General features: G+C 46.5%; 1 protein-coding gene across 11 annotated transcripts in view; it reads right to left on the bottom strand.

Annotated features, from left to right (window-relative positions):
• Window positions 1-17,247, bottom strand: part of prrc2c (proline-rich coiled-coil 2C) — a 47,374-nt gene that overhangs the window by 20,735 nt on the left and 9,392 nt on the right. For all 11 annotated transcript variants that reach the window (XM_080431310.1, XM_080431307.1, XM_080431313.1 and 8 more), the window contains exons 6-17: window positions 16,590-16,912; window positions 15,526-15,605; window positions 14,623-14,759; window positions 13,952-14,039; window positions 13,733-13,853; window positions 11,575-12,469; window positions 10,369-10,541; window positions 8,490-8,760; window positions 7,434-7,644; window positions 4,779-7,328; window positions 1,879-2,045; window positions 689-843 (exon numbers count right to left, since the gene is read on the bottom strand). In XM_080431310.1, the coding sequence (XP_080287436.1) occupies window positions 689-843; window positions 1,879-2,045; window positions 4,779-7,328; window positions 7,434-7,644; window positions 8,490-8,760; window positions 10,369-10,541; window positions 11,575-12,469; window positions 13,733-13,853; window positions 13,952-14,039; window positions 14,623-14,759; window positions 15,526-15,605; window positions 16,590-16,912 (5,171 nt within the window). The remainder of the gene's footprint in view (window positions 1-688; window positions 844-1,878; window positions 2,046-4,778; window positions 7,329-7,433; window positions 7,645-8,489; window positions 8,761-10,368; window positions 10,542-11,574; window positions 12,470-13,732; window positions 13,854-13,951; window positions 14,040-14,622; window positions 14,760-15,525; window positions 15,606-16,589; window positions 16,913-17,247) is intronic.

Raw genomic sequence — 17,247 nt, 5'->3', positions numbered from 1 at the left:
ACGAGCAGGAAGTGATGAGTATGAACTATCTTTCAACGGAAACAAGCCCCTAGGGCTTTTTGTTGTCATCCTATTAACGATCATTGTAAACCGCAGTGTTGATTTTGACAGCAAATTTTGATTTAGTTTTAGTCAGTCTTTTGAATATTATTCCATTTAGTTTTAGTCATATTTTAGTCATCTGAAATGTTTTAGATTTTGTCTAGTTTTTGTCGACTAAATATCATAAGATTATAGTCGACTAAAATGTATGTTGGCGGTGCCTTGATGGCGTCGTAATGCCTGATTTTACACTTGTTTGCATGACGAAAATAGCCGATCTACAAGCTCACAACGCGTCGCAGCGCAACACGTTGTGAGCTTTTAGATCTGCTATTTTCAGAGCAACCAAACATAAAATGACTTGTCTTTTAGTTCTACTGGATCTCTTCTCCACTAGTCTCTCCCTAACATTTTAGTCTAGTTTTTATTTGTTGACAAAATTGTCAAAATATTTAGTCGTCATAGCTTAGTTTTTATTTAGTTTTCGTTAGTGAAAAAGGGTAGTCGACAAACATTTTTCGTCATAGTTTTAGTCTACGAAATCAACACTGGTAAACCGTACCTCTGTAAAAAATTGCAAACCATTAATTAAGTATTCAATCGAGGTCAGTCATTGGGGGGATCAATCGACCTCTCCTCCTCTCACCTGGGTGGTTTGCTCCTCCTTTTTCCGCTTCTCCTCGTCCTGCAGGCGTTTCTGTTGTTTGCGCGACACCACCTCGGTGAAGCCGTCGTCGTTGGGGTTGGACTGAGAGTCCTCCATGGTGGTGACCTCCGGGTGGTCGTCAATGATCACAACACCTTCAGGGAAGGGGACAGAGGACAGGGTTATTATGGGGGATATTTCACTTAGTTCCAGGTAGTGTTGATTTTGACAGCAATTTTTTATTCAGTTTTTAGTCATAGTCTTTTGAGTCAAATTCCATTTAGTTTTAGTCATATTTTAGTCATCTGAAATGTTTTACTGTTAGTCTAGTTTTAGTCGACTAAATATCATAAGATAATAGTCGACTAAATCTACAGTTGATTTAGTCGACTAAAGTGTATTTTGGCGTTGTGTTGATGGTGCCATAATTGCATATTTTACACTTGGTTGCATGCTGAAAATAGCCGATCTACAAGCTCTGCGACGCGTTGTGAGCTTGTAGATCTGCTATTTTCAGAGCGCAACACCCGAGCGCAACCAAACATAAAATGACTTGTCTTTTAGTTCTACTGGATCTCTTCTCCACTAGTCCCTCCCTAACATTTTTGTCTAGTTTTTAATTGTTGACGAAATTGTCAATATATTTAGTCATAGTTGTAGTCATCATAGCTTAGTTTTTATTTAGTTTTCGTCAGTGAAAAAAGGTAGCCGACGAACATTTTTAGTCATAGTTTTAGTCGACGAAATCAACACTGGTTCTAGGCAGCGGCTACAGATTATCAGCATGCACTTAGGCCTTGGTAGAGAAGCCCTAGTTCCTGGTTGGTAAGTGCTCGATTTCCATTAATTACGTTCACCTGGTATCCCTAAATGCATTTCACCTGGTGTAGCAATTCTAGCTGTATAATCAGGGATTATTTAAAACCACACTGGGCGAGACCTTCACTGTTGAGTGGCTAAAAGGAAGTACTGGAATTTGGCGGAAGTACTGCCCCAAAGAAGTTACGTTGAGGCTTTATAGATCCGTTTACATTCCCCGTGCATGAAATCCGGTGTTGTGATTGGTCTAAAAAGACAGTTTCCGAGGGAATTGCGTCACATCATAAAATAATAATGTGGAAAAACTAACCTCGACCCTTTTCAGGATATCATGGAAGAAAGTATGTAAACACTTGTGTAAGTCCACTCACTGGCATAGTTGTTGAGGTCAAACTGCGAGAGCGCGTTCTCCTTAGGTTTCTTGGCAGCCTGTTTGGCTTCGTCTTTGCGGCGTGAAGACTGATCTTTATTGGCAGGCCTCTGGCCCGGACCGCCCGCTGGGCCGCACAATGCTTCTGGGTTCTGCTGACCTCCAGCGCTGTCGGGAGACAAACACACCGAGTTAGGCACTAGTTTAAACGTCATAATGTATTTAAGACAAGCTATGACTCATGGCTTATCATAGCTCTGAACATTTATACTCAATACGTTGGCTCACTGACCAGCGTCCTGTGTCTCAGCGTTCGGGAAATCTCAACCCATGAATTAACCCATTAAGACCTGGAACTGTGTCATTTTTAGATTTGAGCTAAAAAGCATTATTTTACACTTTGGGCTATTCAAAAATAGCAGATATACAAGCTCATAGCGCGGCACTCGGTGCCGCGCTATGAGCTTGTATATCTGCTATTTTTGAAAAATAGTGAAAATGTGTGCAAATCTTTGAATATATATATTTTTAAAGCGAGCATTTTAAACTCAAATCGTTGCTTCTGGGGGTCCCTGGAACATAATATTTTGATGGGGGTCCGCGGCTAAATACATATAATTTTGGGGGTCCTTGACATGAAAAAGATTGAGCACCACTGATATAGAAACATACGTTTTTCAGAAAACTGAGATTGAGATTTAGGAGACATGTAGAATCGGCTTCAGGTCTCAATTAAGAGCTTTCTGCCCGGCTTTGTGATCAGCTCTATCGGGAGTCGTACACTTGTACTTCGTCACCTCCTCCGCCAGTCTCTCTTCAAACCCATCCATGATGCCGATATGTTAATATTCAATATCAAATTGAACCGTTGGAACCGTATTGTCATAATTTCTAGGCTCCGACCAAAACATGGCAAGTACTTTTTTGATCTCGTTGAGCAACACGGAATTCTCAGAATCCTCAGGCCAGTCAACCAATCAAAGCTGTGAGACATGAATGACATGCTGTGAGCTGCTAGAAATGTCAGGACATAAAGAGCCAAGTAGCTCACATCCTTAGTTAGATATGTTACAAATTACATCCATGAGTCAGTCTACATGAGTGGATCTCTATTTTTAATTAATAATTCTACAACCGTCTATACCGCAAGGTGGGGAGATAACAGATTATTTTCAAAAATAGCACATCTGCAAGTGAAAGCTCACGATAGGTCACATCAGGACGCGGTGCGAGCTTGTAGATTTATGGCTATTTTTGATAAGGGCTTGTTAAACCGATACAAATTACTTTAAGAGACAGGAGAGATGGCAGGTAATAAGGAAAGCAGTTACAGACACATTAGCACGTGTTCCTGGTAAACAGTCACATTGGCCCTTCAATGTGTCTTGAGTACTTTTAAAAATAGATTTTGCGGTCAGTCATTTAATTTGATCCTTGTTCAATTGTAATTGGATTACACAGGATGAGAGTTACCAGGTGGAAACAGGCCAAAATAAGTCATTTGCGGTGGGTGAGGGTTAATGGTGTAGGAATTTAAGGAGACAAAGCATTCTCTAGACAAAGAGGATGTTGTTAAGCAGTAGCACATGACCAGAGTGACGGCGACATTCATGTGATCATGAGAATAATGACATTAAAACATGGCTCACATGTACATATATAAGCATAGCATTCATGTATTATTTTCTCTCCCTAATTTAGTCGGTATGTCAGTTACCCACATTCATTAGTCTATGAAGTCAGTACTATGACGTCATATTGATGACATGAGGCATCTCAATTTATGGACATAAGGGAGTAAGGATGCCTAGATTTTTTTTTGCAGATATTCGAATATTATTATTTAAAAAAAAATATAATATATATATTTTTTTCTATTTTTTTTTGTTGACAGAAACAGTACAAAAATCAATGTATCGAGTGCTTGGATCCAATAAAACATATCTTTTGTTTGTTTCTATAACTTCATACATTGTTTTTTGTATTGTCCCTGTCAAATTAAAAAAAAAATACTTTTTTTAAATTTGAATATTAATTTTCATATTCGAATATACATATTTTCCCAATATTCGAATATCGAATATTCGTTTGACAGCCCTACCCCACAGTGGTGGGCACCCACCTGCAGTGCACCACCAGAAAATACTGAGAGTAGGGATGGTTATTTGGACAGGATGTGCAAGAGCTTGTGCAATGGGTTACGGCTTACTGTATTAAGTGAACATACAGTACACAGTATGTAACTGGATTCATTAGCAGTTTAATGGACATACAACTCATCGGCAATGTTTACATTGCTACAGCACTGCCTTTCCTCCGAGTTCAGGGTCAATTTATGTCCATGTCTGGTAATTTCCTTTCGGGAACGGAGCATGACAAGCAAGGCACCGTGGCACAACAAGAGCGTTGAGGCAAGTTGGCAGAGGGACAAAGTGTTTTCATTCTATTCTCCAGCAGAAAGGCCACGGCAGAGAGCAGCAGCCTAAAAATAAGCACCGTCGACTATATTTAACTACACGAAAACACTTTGATGGCCAATTATAACAGCAAGCCCTAGAGAACCAGATATAGAGGGGGATGAAGAGAGAATGCTCAACGCACGGGGATGAAGAGAAAATGTTGAGGGCGAATTTCACTGACAGATAGACAACCTCCACAGAATGTATGGGAAAACATGAAATGAATGAAACCACAGTGTTCTTCGGTGTAATGAAATCCATATGAATATAACCTACAGGGAAATGCACTGCATGAACTACTATGCACTTACTAATGTGGCTGAATAAACCTACAGTTGTGTTCAGTGTACGCTGCTCAATGACTCCACTTCATTGTGTAATGTCAGCAGACTGTATTAAATGCTTTGGAAGAGACAATAGACTGTTTTGTTGTGTAACTCACCCTCTGCGGCCAACTCTTCCGCCTCCTCCTCCTCCTCCTAATCCTCCTCCTCCTCCTCCTCCTCCTCTCCTCTCTCCCTTTGCGCCCGCGTAGCTGCGGCCGGTTTTGGCCCCGCTGTTGCCTCTCCGGTTCTGTCTCTCTATAGGCCTCTGGTTGGAGAAACTCCTCTTGGCCGCGGCGGGCCCAAGGAGTTCACGTTTGGGCGTCACCCCGCCTTCGGGCGAGGTTTTACTCGGGGTCACAGAGCCCTGATGAGGAGGCGCGGGTGCGGGAGGAGAGGAGGAGGAGGAGGAGGCGGCGGCTGCTGCGTTAGCGGCCTCCAGCGCGCCCCTCCTCTCCTCGCGCTCCCTCCGCTCGTTGAAGTCGCTGCTCTCTGAGGCGGTTTCCCACTCCTCGTTGGCTTGGTCCGAGGAGTTCTGGTTGGACAGGTCGGGCGACTTGGTGCCGACGGCGGCGACGGTGGGGCTGCTCGCGTCGGGCAGGCAGGCTTCTACGGCGGAGAGAAGGTCGGGAGCGGATCCGGTGGCGCCCGCTTCCGCAGGCGCGGTGACGGGGGTCCCCGGAGCTCTGGACAGCGTCGGGGAGAGCGAAACGGGTCCGGCGGCAGAAGACGAAGCGGCAGGCACCGGGGGTAGAGGGGCGGCGGGGGGGCTGGTCTCTCCGGCGGCCAGCACCGCCGCCTCCCTTTCCTTCAGCCGGCGGAAGCGGGGCGGTTTGTCTTGCCGCGGGGGGCGGGCCGGTCTGGGCCGCCGGGGCCTCTCTCTGTTGCTCTGGGGGGCTCCCTCGCCAAACTTCTTACCGTCGTATTTGAGGGGGCGTCGGTCGCGGTCGGGGTGAGGGTGATCGTATCTGGAGGACGTGGACTCCGTGTCCTCGGGTCTGAACGTCTCCATGGGTTTCGAGGGCCACTGAGAGGAGGACTCTCTGGCCGACGTCCGCCGGAGAGGAGCCGAGCGCGGGGCGCCGCGCTCCCTGGCCCCCGGCCCTCGTCTGCTGTACAGCCCTCCTCTACCTCGCCGGGAGGGCTCTCCTTTAGGGAGGAAGCCTGGCTTAGGTCTGCTTTCATCGTCCCCTCGTGGGCCACCTCTCTCCCCCATGTGAGGAGGAGGAGGGCCAAAGCCTGGCTTGTGCGGGCCGGGCCTCGCCTCCCCGGGCAGGTCCCGCCTGAGCGGTCGGCTGGGTTTGGTGCTGGGCTCGCGGTCGGAAGGCCCGGTGTCGCTGGCGGACTCCCTCCCGCCCTCGCTTTCCGAATCCGTGTTGGAGCCTCTGCGTCGCCTGCGTTTGGGCATGACCTCAAAGTCCGAGCTCTCGCTCCGCGTCTCGCTCTCCTCGCGGTTGCGGAACGCGGCGGAAGCTCCGGGAGCGAGATCGGAGCGCGACCTGGGCTCCCGGTAAGGGTAGTCCCCCCGGCTGCGACCCCGTTCGCCCCTCCCCCTCCCCCTCCCCCCGTAGGTGCCTCTGAAGCTCCGCCCCCTCGAGTAGTACTCCCCTCGACCGCGCGCTTTGAAATTGGGATCGATGGGCCAGGGCCCCTCTCTGTCCCGGTCCCTATCCCTCTCTCTGTCCCTGTTGTCCCGATCTCTGTCCATCTCCCTCTCCCGTTCCCGCTCTCTCTCCTCTCGTCTGTAAGAGCGTGGAGGCAGGTTGGACTCTTTCCTGGAGGGCAGTTTAGGCTCGTGGTGCTTGTCGTTGCTCGGTGGCTTGTCCGGTTTCTCTTCTTGAGAGGAAGAGGTCGGGGGTCCGGATGAAACCTGGATGTCTCTGGGTCTCTGAGAGATGGAGGGCGTCTCCGCTGCCTCTGCGGCTTCTCTCTTCCCCTCGCCCTGAGGCCTGGAGCCCTCGGACACGGCCGCGGCCGCAGAGGGAGCTTTGGCCACCATTTCCTTCTTAGGTCGCTCCCCTCTTTCGCCTCTCTCGTGTCGCTTCTCTCTCTCCTCCCTCTGCTCCCTCTCCTCTTTCATGTCCCTGAGAACAGGTTTCTTTATTGGCCCAGACCTGCGGAGAGGTCTCTCTCCCCCGGGTCCTTCCCTACGCCCGGTCCCAGGCCTCCCACCCCAGCGGAGCTCAGCTTTCTGCTTACTGGGAGCCGGCAAGGGCAGCTTCTCGGCTTTGTGGAGCCCGTCGGCAGGAGGCGTGGCCCTGTTGTTGGTCAGGGCAGCCTGGGAGAAGGACTCGTTTCGCGATTTATCCTCCGCCCTCTCCCCCGAGTCCTGGACCTCCAGGGATTTCGCTCCCAGGGGAAGGCCTTCGAACCTCGGCTCGTCCAATTTGAGGGAGTGGCTGGAGCCGTGAGAGACGCTCCTCTGGAGCATGGCTTGGCCGAGGGCTTCCACCTCTTCTCCACTGGGCAGGCCCGGCTCCTCTGGGTCAAAGCCAGAGCTGACCGGTGCCCTGTCCAGAGGCCCGGCCGCGTCCTCTGGGACCTGGACGAACGCAGACAGGGACTCTGTGGGGTCCCGAAAGAAGTCATTTTTATGCGAGTCCATTGAGCTGTGGTCTTGCTGGTACATGGGTGGAAGTCCCCTGTCCAGATCTAAGCCAGAGTCCATCCTGCAGAAGAAAAACAGGGGATGAGAGTTGTATTTAGAGAACTATCAAAAGGAACCACCAATAAAAGATTTGACCGGGATTTTCTGCTGTGCATAGGTTTCTCACCTGGGTTCCTTGCCGTCATCCCGTCCTATAGGTGGAGTGACAGACGGTAAGGGTTCTGACTGAGGGTACGGCTCAGACCCCCACACCATACGCGGCTCCGAGGGCAGACCGTGGTCCCGGATGGGTCGAGTCAAGTGGTCGAAGGAGTCGGAACTGGAGCTGGAGTTGTCTCCTGGATCCCTGCGCACGATCTGCTTAGGAGGCATCCTCCCTGTAAGAGGACAGGATGGGGGAACCATGATATCAGGACGGTATTTAACAGAGGATACCATTTACACACCTTTTTTTGCTAGCGTGTTTCTACTGGAATTTCTGCTTTGTTTTATAGGACAGTACAGGATAGGGTGGGAATGACAAAAGAAACTAAAGGGTAGAACAGTTTGCAAGCTTAGGGGCTGGATGGCAAACCATGACAAATGGGTCATGCGTTACGCATTATACATGCAAACCAGTGTTGATTTAGTCTACTAAAACTATGACGAAAAACGTCGACTACCTTTTTTCACTGACGAAAACTAAAAACTAAAATAAAAACTAAGCTACGATGATTAAAACTAAGACTAAATATATTGACAATTTCGTCAACAAATAAAAACTAGACTAAAATGTTAGTGAGGGACGAGTGGAGAAGAGATCCAGTAGAACTAAAAGACACGTCATTTCATGCTTAGTTGTGCTCAGGTGTTGCGCTCTGAAAATAGCAGATCTGCAAGCTCACAACGCGCCGCGACGCGTTGTGAGCTTGTAGATCGGCTATTGTCTGCACGCAACCAAGTGTAAAATCAGCCATTATGACGCCATCAAGGCACCGCCAACATACATTTTAGTCGACTAAATCAACTCAAATCTTATATTTAGTCGACTAAAACTAGACAAAAACTAAAACTTTTCAGATGACTAAAACTAAATGGAATTTGATTCAAAAGACTATAACTAAAACAAAATTTGCTGTCAAAATCAACACTAATGCAAACTCATCACAGCTACCAGGATTCCCTGAATTCTCCCTGAAAAGTCCACCCCCTGCACAGTCCTATGCACTAACATGTCACTAACCTTGGTGCATGTTGGGTGGCATGTCCATGGGCGGTCGTCCCGACATCATCCGGGGGTCCATGTAGGACTGCATCATGATCCAGCGGGGGTCAAAGCCCATGGAGGCCAGGTGTTGTTGGTGGTGGGGGGGGCCCATGGGCTGATACATGGAGCGGTGCTGCTGCTGTTGTTGTTGGGATGGCGGCGGGGCTACTCCACCACCCGAGGGGGAAACGGAGCGTCCGGTCTGCTGCTGCTGCTGCTGTTGCCACTGCTGTTGTTTCATCTGCTCCTGTAGCGACCGAGAACAAATGACCAGATGGACACAAACATTAAGATCCAAAGGTAGAGCACGACTACATTGATCCCCGAGTGAACTTAACGCATTTAACCCTTTAACTCTCTGCCTGCCAAAAACGTTTATAAAACGTTTTTTTTTTATTTTTTTGATCAAAAACAAAATAAAAAATCTAAAATTATTCTAAATTGTTTGGGTTTTTCCGTCTTTCCGTTCTTCACAAAGAACCAGGAGATAACATTTTCCAAAAAGTTGCTGCTCCATTCACTTCAATGTTAAAAAAGTAAACGGAGAAATAAATAACATTTTTCCTATGTTTTACCATGTAAACTGCTGGCAGTTTTTTTGAGTACTATTATTGAAAAACCCTGGCAGTTTAAGAGTTAAGACCGGGAACGCATCTGTGTGTCATTTTAAGATTTCTTTAGCTATTGAAAAATAGCAGATCTACAAGCTCGTAGCGCGGCACTTTTAATCGTGAAAATGTGTGCAAATCTTTGAATATATATATTTATTTTTAAAGCAAAGAATTGTACTCAAATCTTTGCTTCTGGGGGGATTCTACAACTGTCTTCTAAAAAAACGTATGTTGTTATAATATCAGTGGTTCTCAAACGTTTTCATGTCAAGGACCCCCAGAATGTCATGTATTTGGCCATGGACGCCCATCTCAAAATATTTAGTTCCAGGGAAGCCATGAAGCAAAGATTTGAGTTAAACATTTTCGCTTTAAATATACATATATGTATATTCAAAGATTCAAAAATAGCAGATCTACAAGCTCATAGCGCGCGGCATTCGGTGCCACGCTATGAGCTTGTAGATCTGCTATTTTTTAATAGCCAAAGAAATCAAAAAATGACACAGACAAGTTCTCGGTCTTAATGGGTAGCCACTAAGGTAAAGATAAAAAAAAAAGGTTATACTACAAGGATGAAACAAAAACAAGTGTGAAGCCATTTCACTTCAGCAGCCAATTTACAATTTAGGCATTGAACAGATATTCTTATCCAGAGAGATGAGATCAAAGTAAGCGGCATGAACTCTAGCCGACTAACAACAAAGTGTATCTAAATGGCAAGTACTGATACAAAGGGAAAAAAAAGGAGTGCTAGGGGGTGAGGTGGAGTAAGAAGAGTTTTGAGACTGTGGTTGTAAGATGGGGGGGGGGGGGGGGAGCTCTAAAGACACACAAACCTGCTGCTAGGGCTGTCACGATTACAAATTTAAGTCGACGATTAATTGTCACTCGAATAATTGCGATTAACAATTTAATTGTGTGTTTGGCATTGAACATGGGAACATATGAATACATTTTTTTTATTTCCGTTCCACAGGGCAGATATGGCAAATAACTTAAACATATACAAACCTATTTAATACTTTTACACGTGTTCACAGCAGAAATAGCTGATCTACAAGCTTACAACGCGTCACTCCGTGACGCGTTGTAAGCTTGTAGATCTGCCATTTCTGCATTCTTTTATACATTTGAAAATGTGTGAACATTTTTCAAAATGGAAACGATAATGGAAAAAATAATTGTGATCATCTCAAACGATTGCGACGAGACGATGGTGTAATAATCGTGGCGGGCCCTACCTGCTGCCTGAGGAAGCGAGGAGGCAGAGACTTCTGGAATTGTTTGGAGTAGCCCGAGGTGAGAGCGGGCCGCATGGCGGCACCCGCCTCTCCCTCCAGCTCCGGGGGCACCGCGGGGCCGTCCTCCCCGGTAGGGGGGTCGATACGTGGCAGGGACAGGTGGGGCTCATCCACTGTTTAGGAGAGAAACACACAAATACAGACAAACATAAATAAATGTATTTGGAGTCAGTAGTACTACGTAATATTAATATATTTACTGACTGTATATATCATCACTGTATGTTTTTTTTTTTCATTTACTGCTTTCTATAGTTTTAGCAATTTTCGCGATCTTTTTTTACAGTGGACAGTGTGGCATTCGGGCAGGTGGCTAAATATGTCTGTTTTTACACAATAACCCGGCGATTTCTTTATCATTATTTACAGTAGCTCTTCTAGCCCCCAATAACTCACATCTGGCCATCAAAGACCACGAGACCTTTTTTATTGTGTAAAAGACACATATTTAGCCCCCGCCCACTGTAAAAAAATATCACAAAAATTGCTAAAACTATAGAAAGCAGTAAATGAAAAAAATGTAACGCTCATCTTTTATTTACTTTAATTACTTACAAGCTAAAACATAAACCTTGGTTGTAAAAAAAACTAAGTTGTCCTTTAACGGTTACTTTTCAGGATTAGCAAAAAATAACAAAAAGTAGCAGATCTACAAGCTCAATTTCGAGCTTGTAGATCTGCTACTTTTGAGAGACGCTGTAGTATGATCAAGTAGGGCAATAATATATATTCTAATACAGGGGTCTTCAACAAAAGGATGGTCCGCAAAATCTTTGTGTGACATCTGATTTTTTTCCATAACCACTTTAACCCTAGCATCCCTATTCTGAGGAGAACTTCAGCCAAAAATAGCAGATCTACAAGCTCATAACGCCTCGCTCTGCGAGGTGTTGTGAGCTTGTAGAAAAAAAGAGCAGACCAAGTGAAAAAAAAAAAAACATCTGAAACTCAATTTTATACAATATAGAGGGGGTCCCTGCTTCATCTCTCTCTCAACTAGGGGGTCCGTGGGCTGCAAACGTTGAAGACCCCTGTTCTAATAAGTTAGAATATGGGGATAAAGAGGTTTCTGCCCGACAGCAACGATACATAAATCCTTCACACATAGATCTATCAGACATCCATGAGTGAGTGGGCTAAACTAACCTCTGCTGTCGTCTATGTTGAAATAGTCTCGGATGGGCACGGTGGGCGTCACCGTCCTGTCGGCTTGGCTCTCCTCCACCAGAGGCTCTTCTTCTTCTTCTTCTTCGGCCAAGGAGGAGCCCTCCGGTCCACACGGAGGAGGCTCCGGGGTCACAGAGACGGGCCTCTGCAGCACGGGGACAGCAGGGGGGCTGGGGGGCTGGCAGGGGACGAAGTGAACCTCCTCCTCCTGCTGCTCCTCCCCCTGCTCCTCCTCCTCCACGCTGGGCTCCACTCTCTCCCTCTCCATAGTCTCCCTCTCTCGCTCTGCCACCTCCCTCTCTGCCACCTCCCTCTCTGCCACCTCCCTCTCTGCCACCTCCCTCTCTGCCACCTCCCTCTCTGCCACCTCCCGCTCTGCCATCTCCCTCTCCACCCTCTCTCTCTCCCTGTCCGGCAGAGGAGCTTGCGTGATGATTGGAGGAGGCTGGGGTTGTGCGATGATCGGCACAGACAGGGAGGGGGCAGGGCTGGACGCGGGGGCCGGCGCCGACAGCGGAGGGGGCGTTTCCTCTCGAACGGCGGCGGCGCTCTCCTCGCCACCGGTGGCATCGGCGGCGGCGGCGGCGGCGGCGGGTGTGGGGGGTTTGGTCTCGGACACCGGCGGTCTGTGTTTCTCGTTGAGGCGTTTGAGTTTTTCGGCGCACGCGGCGAGCCGCTGCCCCTCCATCTGTCTCTCCTCGCCCTCTCGTCTCCGTCGGGCTCGCTCCACGGCCTCGGAGAGGTCCGATTGCTTCTTGCGCTTCAGCCGCCAGGCCTCGGAGTCCTCCTCGCCGCCGCCGCCGGCGGGTGGCCCCGCGGCGGTCGGCGGTTTGGCCCCGCCGCGCGGGGCGGCTCCACTCGCCGAACGGCCACCCTGAAGAGGAGACAAATTTGTCAGAACCAGGGGGTCATCAATATGTCCGTACACGGACAAATGTGTCTGCGGCAAAGACTTGTTCTTGTCCGTGGCAAATTTTGGATTTTCTTTTTTTTACACACCATCATGATGTTCTTATTTCGATCATAAGACCCAATTACTGAATGGTTTTCTTCTGAATATGTATGACTCTGATTTACTATGACACTACGGCATATTAGGAGTCCACTAGTACTAGTGGTTCTCAAATGTTTTGTTTGCAAGGACTCCCTTAACTCTGAGGGTGTGCAAATGGAACCAAATGGACCCGTAAGGGTCCATTTGGTTCTATTTGTACATTCTCAGAGTTACAAACCTGCTATGGTCATTCAGGGCTAGCTCTTCATGCGTTTCTGGTAATATTATTGTGCACAAATTTTGTATGTCAATGGCAAAAATGGAAATTTGACAAAAATGTCCACCACAAGCCAGAATGGCGATTAACCCTGGTCAAAACTACTGATTCAAGACACCATTTGACGTCTAACATTCAGGTATTGCACAGGTATTCAGACAATGTCCAGAATATACAAGTCAGGATGTATGTCACAGGACATTCTGCATGTTACACAAACCAAGCTAACATTATCATTCACCTTTCCTGTTTTTTTTAAAAAACAGATTATAGGCACATTGTGATCACATTAACCCATTAAGACCGGGAACGCATTTGTGTCATTTTTTAGATTTCTTTGACTATTCAAAAATAGTCAAAGAAATTTGCTTGTAGATCTGCTATTTTTGAAAAACTAAATCGGGAAAATGTGTGCAAATCATTTCTTTCAACTCAATTTTGTATTTGTACGCGGGGGGTCCCCAGACAAATACAAATCATTTTGGGGGTCCTTGACATGAAAAATGTTTGAGAACCACTGATATTATAGCAACATAAGTTTAAAAAAAAAAACTGTTTGGATTCAGAAGACATATGTAGAATCCCCAGAAGCAAAGATTTGAGTTAAAAATGTTGCTTTAAAAAAAAAAGAAAAAAATTTATATATATATATATATATATATATATATATATATATATATATATATATATATATATTCAAAGATTTGCACACATTTTCACGATTTTTTCCAAAAATAGCAGATCTACAAGCTCATAGCCGTGCTATGAGCTTGTATATCTGCTATTTTTGAATAGCCAAAGAAATCTCAGAATGACACAGATAAGTTCCCTGTCTCAAAGGGTTAAGTACTGCACATCAGTCCCACCTGATAGTCCTGTGGAGGTGCACATTTATTGTACTGCCCCATGCTGCCAGGAGATGGCGCTCTGCGGTCCTCTGACCCTTCCGTCCGAGCCCTCATACGCTCCATCTTACCCATCCACTCCCTGGAAGGAGAAACCAAATCTCGGTTAAAACTCCCATCACCTGGAAATGATCTACTTATATGATGAGAAACAGTGAAACACAAAGCCAAACGGTTTACCAATTCTCTCCTTTCTCCTTAGCAGCTTGGTTCTCCTCGTCATCGCTGAAGTTAAGTTTTTCTGTGTAGTCCACCTCCATCTGGGCACCTGGACAGAAAGAGAAATAAGAGATAGTACTGTATAAGCCAGTTCCCTGTCAACGTAGTCTCGCATAGCCAGAAAACTATCCCACAACCTCAGAATGCTATATAGAGCCTGGAACTACACCTCCCCAAATCCAAGAGAGGAAAACTGGCACTTCCGTTCACGAAAATATATTTAGAAATATCTTTATATTTTATTTTTTCATTTCCATTTCTGCTGAGCAGCAAGCTATATATACTTAGATGATTTTTATAAATTTCGATCATGATCAGAGCTTCCGAGTCCCAGACTGTATGACCGGAAACATTTGAAAATTGTGGGGGGGCAAGTCTGGCCACGAGACTACTGTCAACCTAACAATTAAAAAAAAAAAATCATTTATGGTTACAAATTAAAAATAAATAAAAACGTATGTAATATCAATGGGAAATGTACCGCTTGATTAGAACATCGCTGCCCAGAATTAAATCCATAGTATGCGTTACATATTATCCCTCCCCTCTGGCCTAGCTTTGTCTCTAGTCACTAACCCAATAGTGGATAGAGATAATAAAACATGCAATTAAATGAATCCATAGCTACTGACCAGCCCAGCCCTCGTCGGCCTCCGTGTCCAGGTTGTCCAACTCTTTGAGCTCGGTGGCGCTGATGATGGAGGGTCTGTCTGGGTCCTGGTGCCAAGACTGAGGGGGTCCCTGGGGAGGTCGACTAGGCCGAGGGGCCCTGAATAAACCGACACAGACAGTCTTATTTGAATGCAGCTTGTGTTTGCAATGAACATTATTTTTTTGTGGCCCAATGCAGGTCAGAGATGTCTATAATTTGACTTGTCTTATACATTTGCCACTAAACTGTACAGCAAGCTGCCTCACACTGAGGCAGGGGTCTTCAACAGGGGGTCCGGGACCCCTATGGGCTCCTCAGAGTTACAAGAGGGGGGGCCACCAAATCGTCATGTCAGGAACATTCTTTTTTTTAACCACTTGAACCGTAGCATCCCTTTACTGAGGGGGAACTTTAGCTGAAAATGGCAGCTCTACAAGCTCACAACGCCTCACGCTGCGAGGCGTTGTGAGCTTGCAGATCGGCTATTTTCGGCAAAGAGGTTTGGTGTAGAGGGGGGAAAAAACAGCAGACCAAGGACAAGTTTTCTAAATCGAGCGTCTAAGTGGTTAACTGTCTGAAAATACACATTAACATGAATGATAGTGCTGTCAAACAAGTCTATGTGTAGTGGGGGGGGTCCCTGCTTCATCGCTCTCTCTCTCTCTGCTAAGGGGTCCTTGGCTTGAAGACCCCGGCACTAAGGAAAAACAGAGACAGGCTCCTGACCTATGGGCCACATGGCTTTGGGAACAGTTGGTTCCCAAGGCTAATTACTTACTAGATGACATTCATAAATGTGTGTTATGGGGGCTGAAAAAAAACATTACGTAACAGTAGTTGTCAGGCTAGGGCCATTTGAATGCATGCAGGGCTGTGAACTCACTTGGCTCCATCTTGTTGCGAAGGGAATCTGAAGTTTGCTTGCCCCGGGGCAAACGGCATTCGAGGATAGGCATGGAACATCTACACAAAAACACAGGAACACCACATCTATCTTCAGACCATCACAAAGAGCGGTCACACTGAGGATATGTCCGGTACAGAGGTCACACTAGGATTTTAAACTGACAGACAGAATGCCTAGACATTTGTCAATTTTACTGGCCATATCAATTTTCAATGCATGCCACGAAACACACTGCAGTGTTAACGGTGGTAAATAACCCATTAGAGCTTGACATTACATAGCTTAACAACATGAACAACACGCTTAACTGTGGGGCTTACAAGAATGATACTGTACATTCACATGAAATCAAACATTTGAGAAGTTATTGCAAAACACGCATTATTACCACTGCACAGCAGGGGGGTTTACAAGATGCAGGTTAACTAAACACTATTTTAACAATTGTGGATGATGGCCTATTTATAGGTCTTATTTAATGTTGATGATTAAAACTGACAAACGAGAAGCAGAGTAGCACTTTAGTGCGTGCCTGTAGTGTGGCACAGTGGTTCTTAAAGTGGGGTCCAGGGACCCCCAGGGTCCTTGGGGGGGTTCCAGGGGGTCCCCAGCTAAATTTGTTAATACAGCATTACAATCATTTTTTAACACTTTATCCATTTATATGTTGGCTAATTTTACCAGCCAGGATGTCCGGACAGAATTATATTTTCTGGCTTTTGTCATACCCAGTGGCATACCCACTGTAGAGGCAGGGCCTGCCCAACTAAGATCTCGCCTCCCCTAAAAAACCCAAATAACCCGAAAAAGGTGTAATTGCGTGCGTATTAATGTCCTCAAAGTCACGCATCCAACAAGCTTTGAACTGAGCAGATTGGACCTTCCGAAAAATCTCGCCTGCCATAAATGTAAATCCTGGGGACGCCACTGGTCATACCCCATCCAAATCCAGAAATGACTGGCCTAATGTGACACAGTAAATGAATTGTAGACCAACTCATACAGAGGACATGTTAGTTCATCATCACGTTGAAACTTACATAAGGTGGCATCATGCTCCGGAACGGAGGGTGGAGGTGTGGCGGTACAACCGCGTGAGGCTGCTGCCCGCCATTGAGTTTGGGCTGAGGGGGACCCGACGGGGGCATCCTCTCCCTGGCCTCCCTCGACTTCTCCCTCTGGCCATCGGCGCTGGCCAGGGTCCGGCCCGGCTCTCCATCGGTCTCCCCGGGGGGCGAGGGGGTGGGGAGGAGGCCCGTGCTGCTGCTGCTGACGACCTCCTCTGGTGCCCTGCTCTCCATTTCAGCGGGGCTGGGTGCGGTGTTCAGATTCCTCCCGCCGCCCTCACGCCAGCTGCCCACATCTAGGGAGAAAATTGAGAATGCACAGATATTGATTTTTGTTTTGACCTGATCTCATTGTCAAGGAGAGCACGATCCCCCGAGCAGCAGGCAAATAGGAAGCGATCAATAAACATGCACTGAGACAATGTTTATGTGAGACAATGTACATCCTGTGTGCCAGTGTTGGATTTCGTCGACTAAAGCTATGACGAAAAATGTTCGTCGACTACCTTTTTTCACTGCCGAAAACTACATAAAAACTAAGCTATGATGACTGAAACTAAGACTAAATATATTGACAATTTCGTCAACAAATAAAAACTAGACTAAAATGTTAGTGAGGGACGAGTGGAGA

The sequence above is a fragment of the Gymnoscopelus braueri genome (genome assembly GCF_963280865.1).
Source record: "Gymnoscopelus braueri genome assembly, chromosome: 6".
NCBI lineage: Eukaryota > Metazoa > Chordata > Actinopteri > Myctophiformes > Myctophidae > Gymnoscopelus > Gymnoscopelus braueri.
This window is presented reverse-complemented; position numbering and strand designations above follow the sequence as displayed.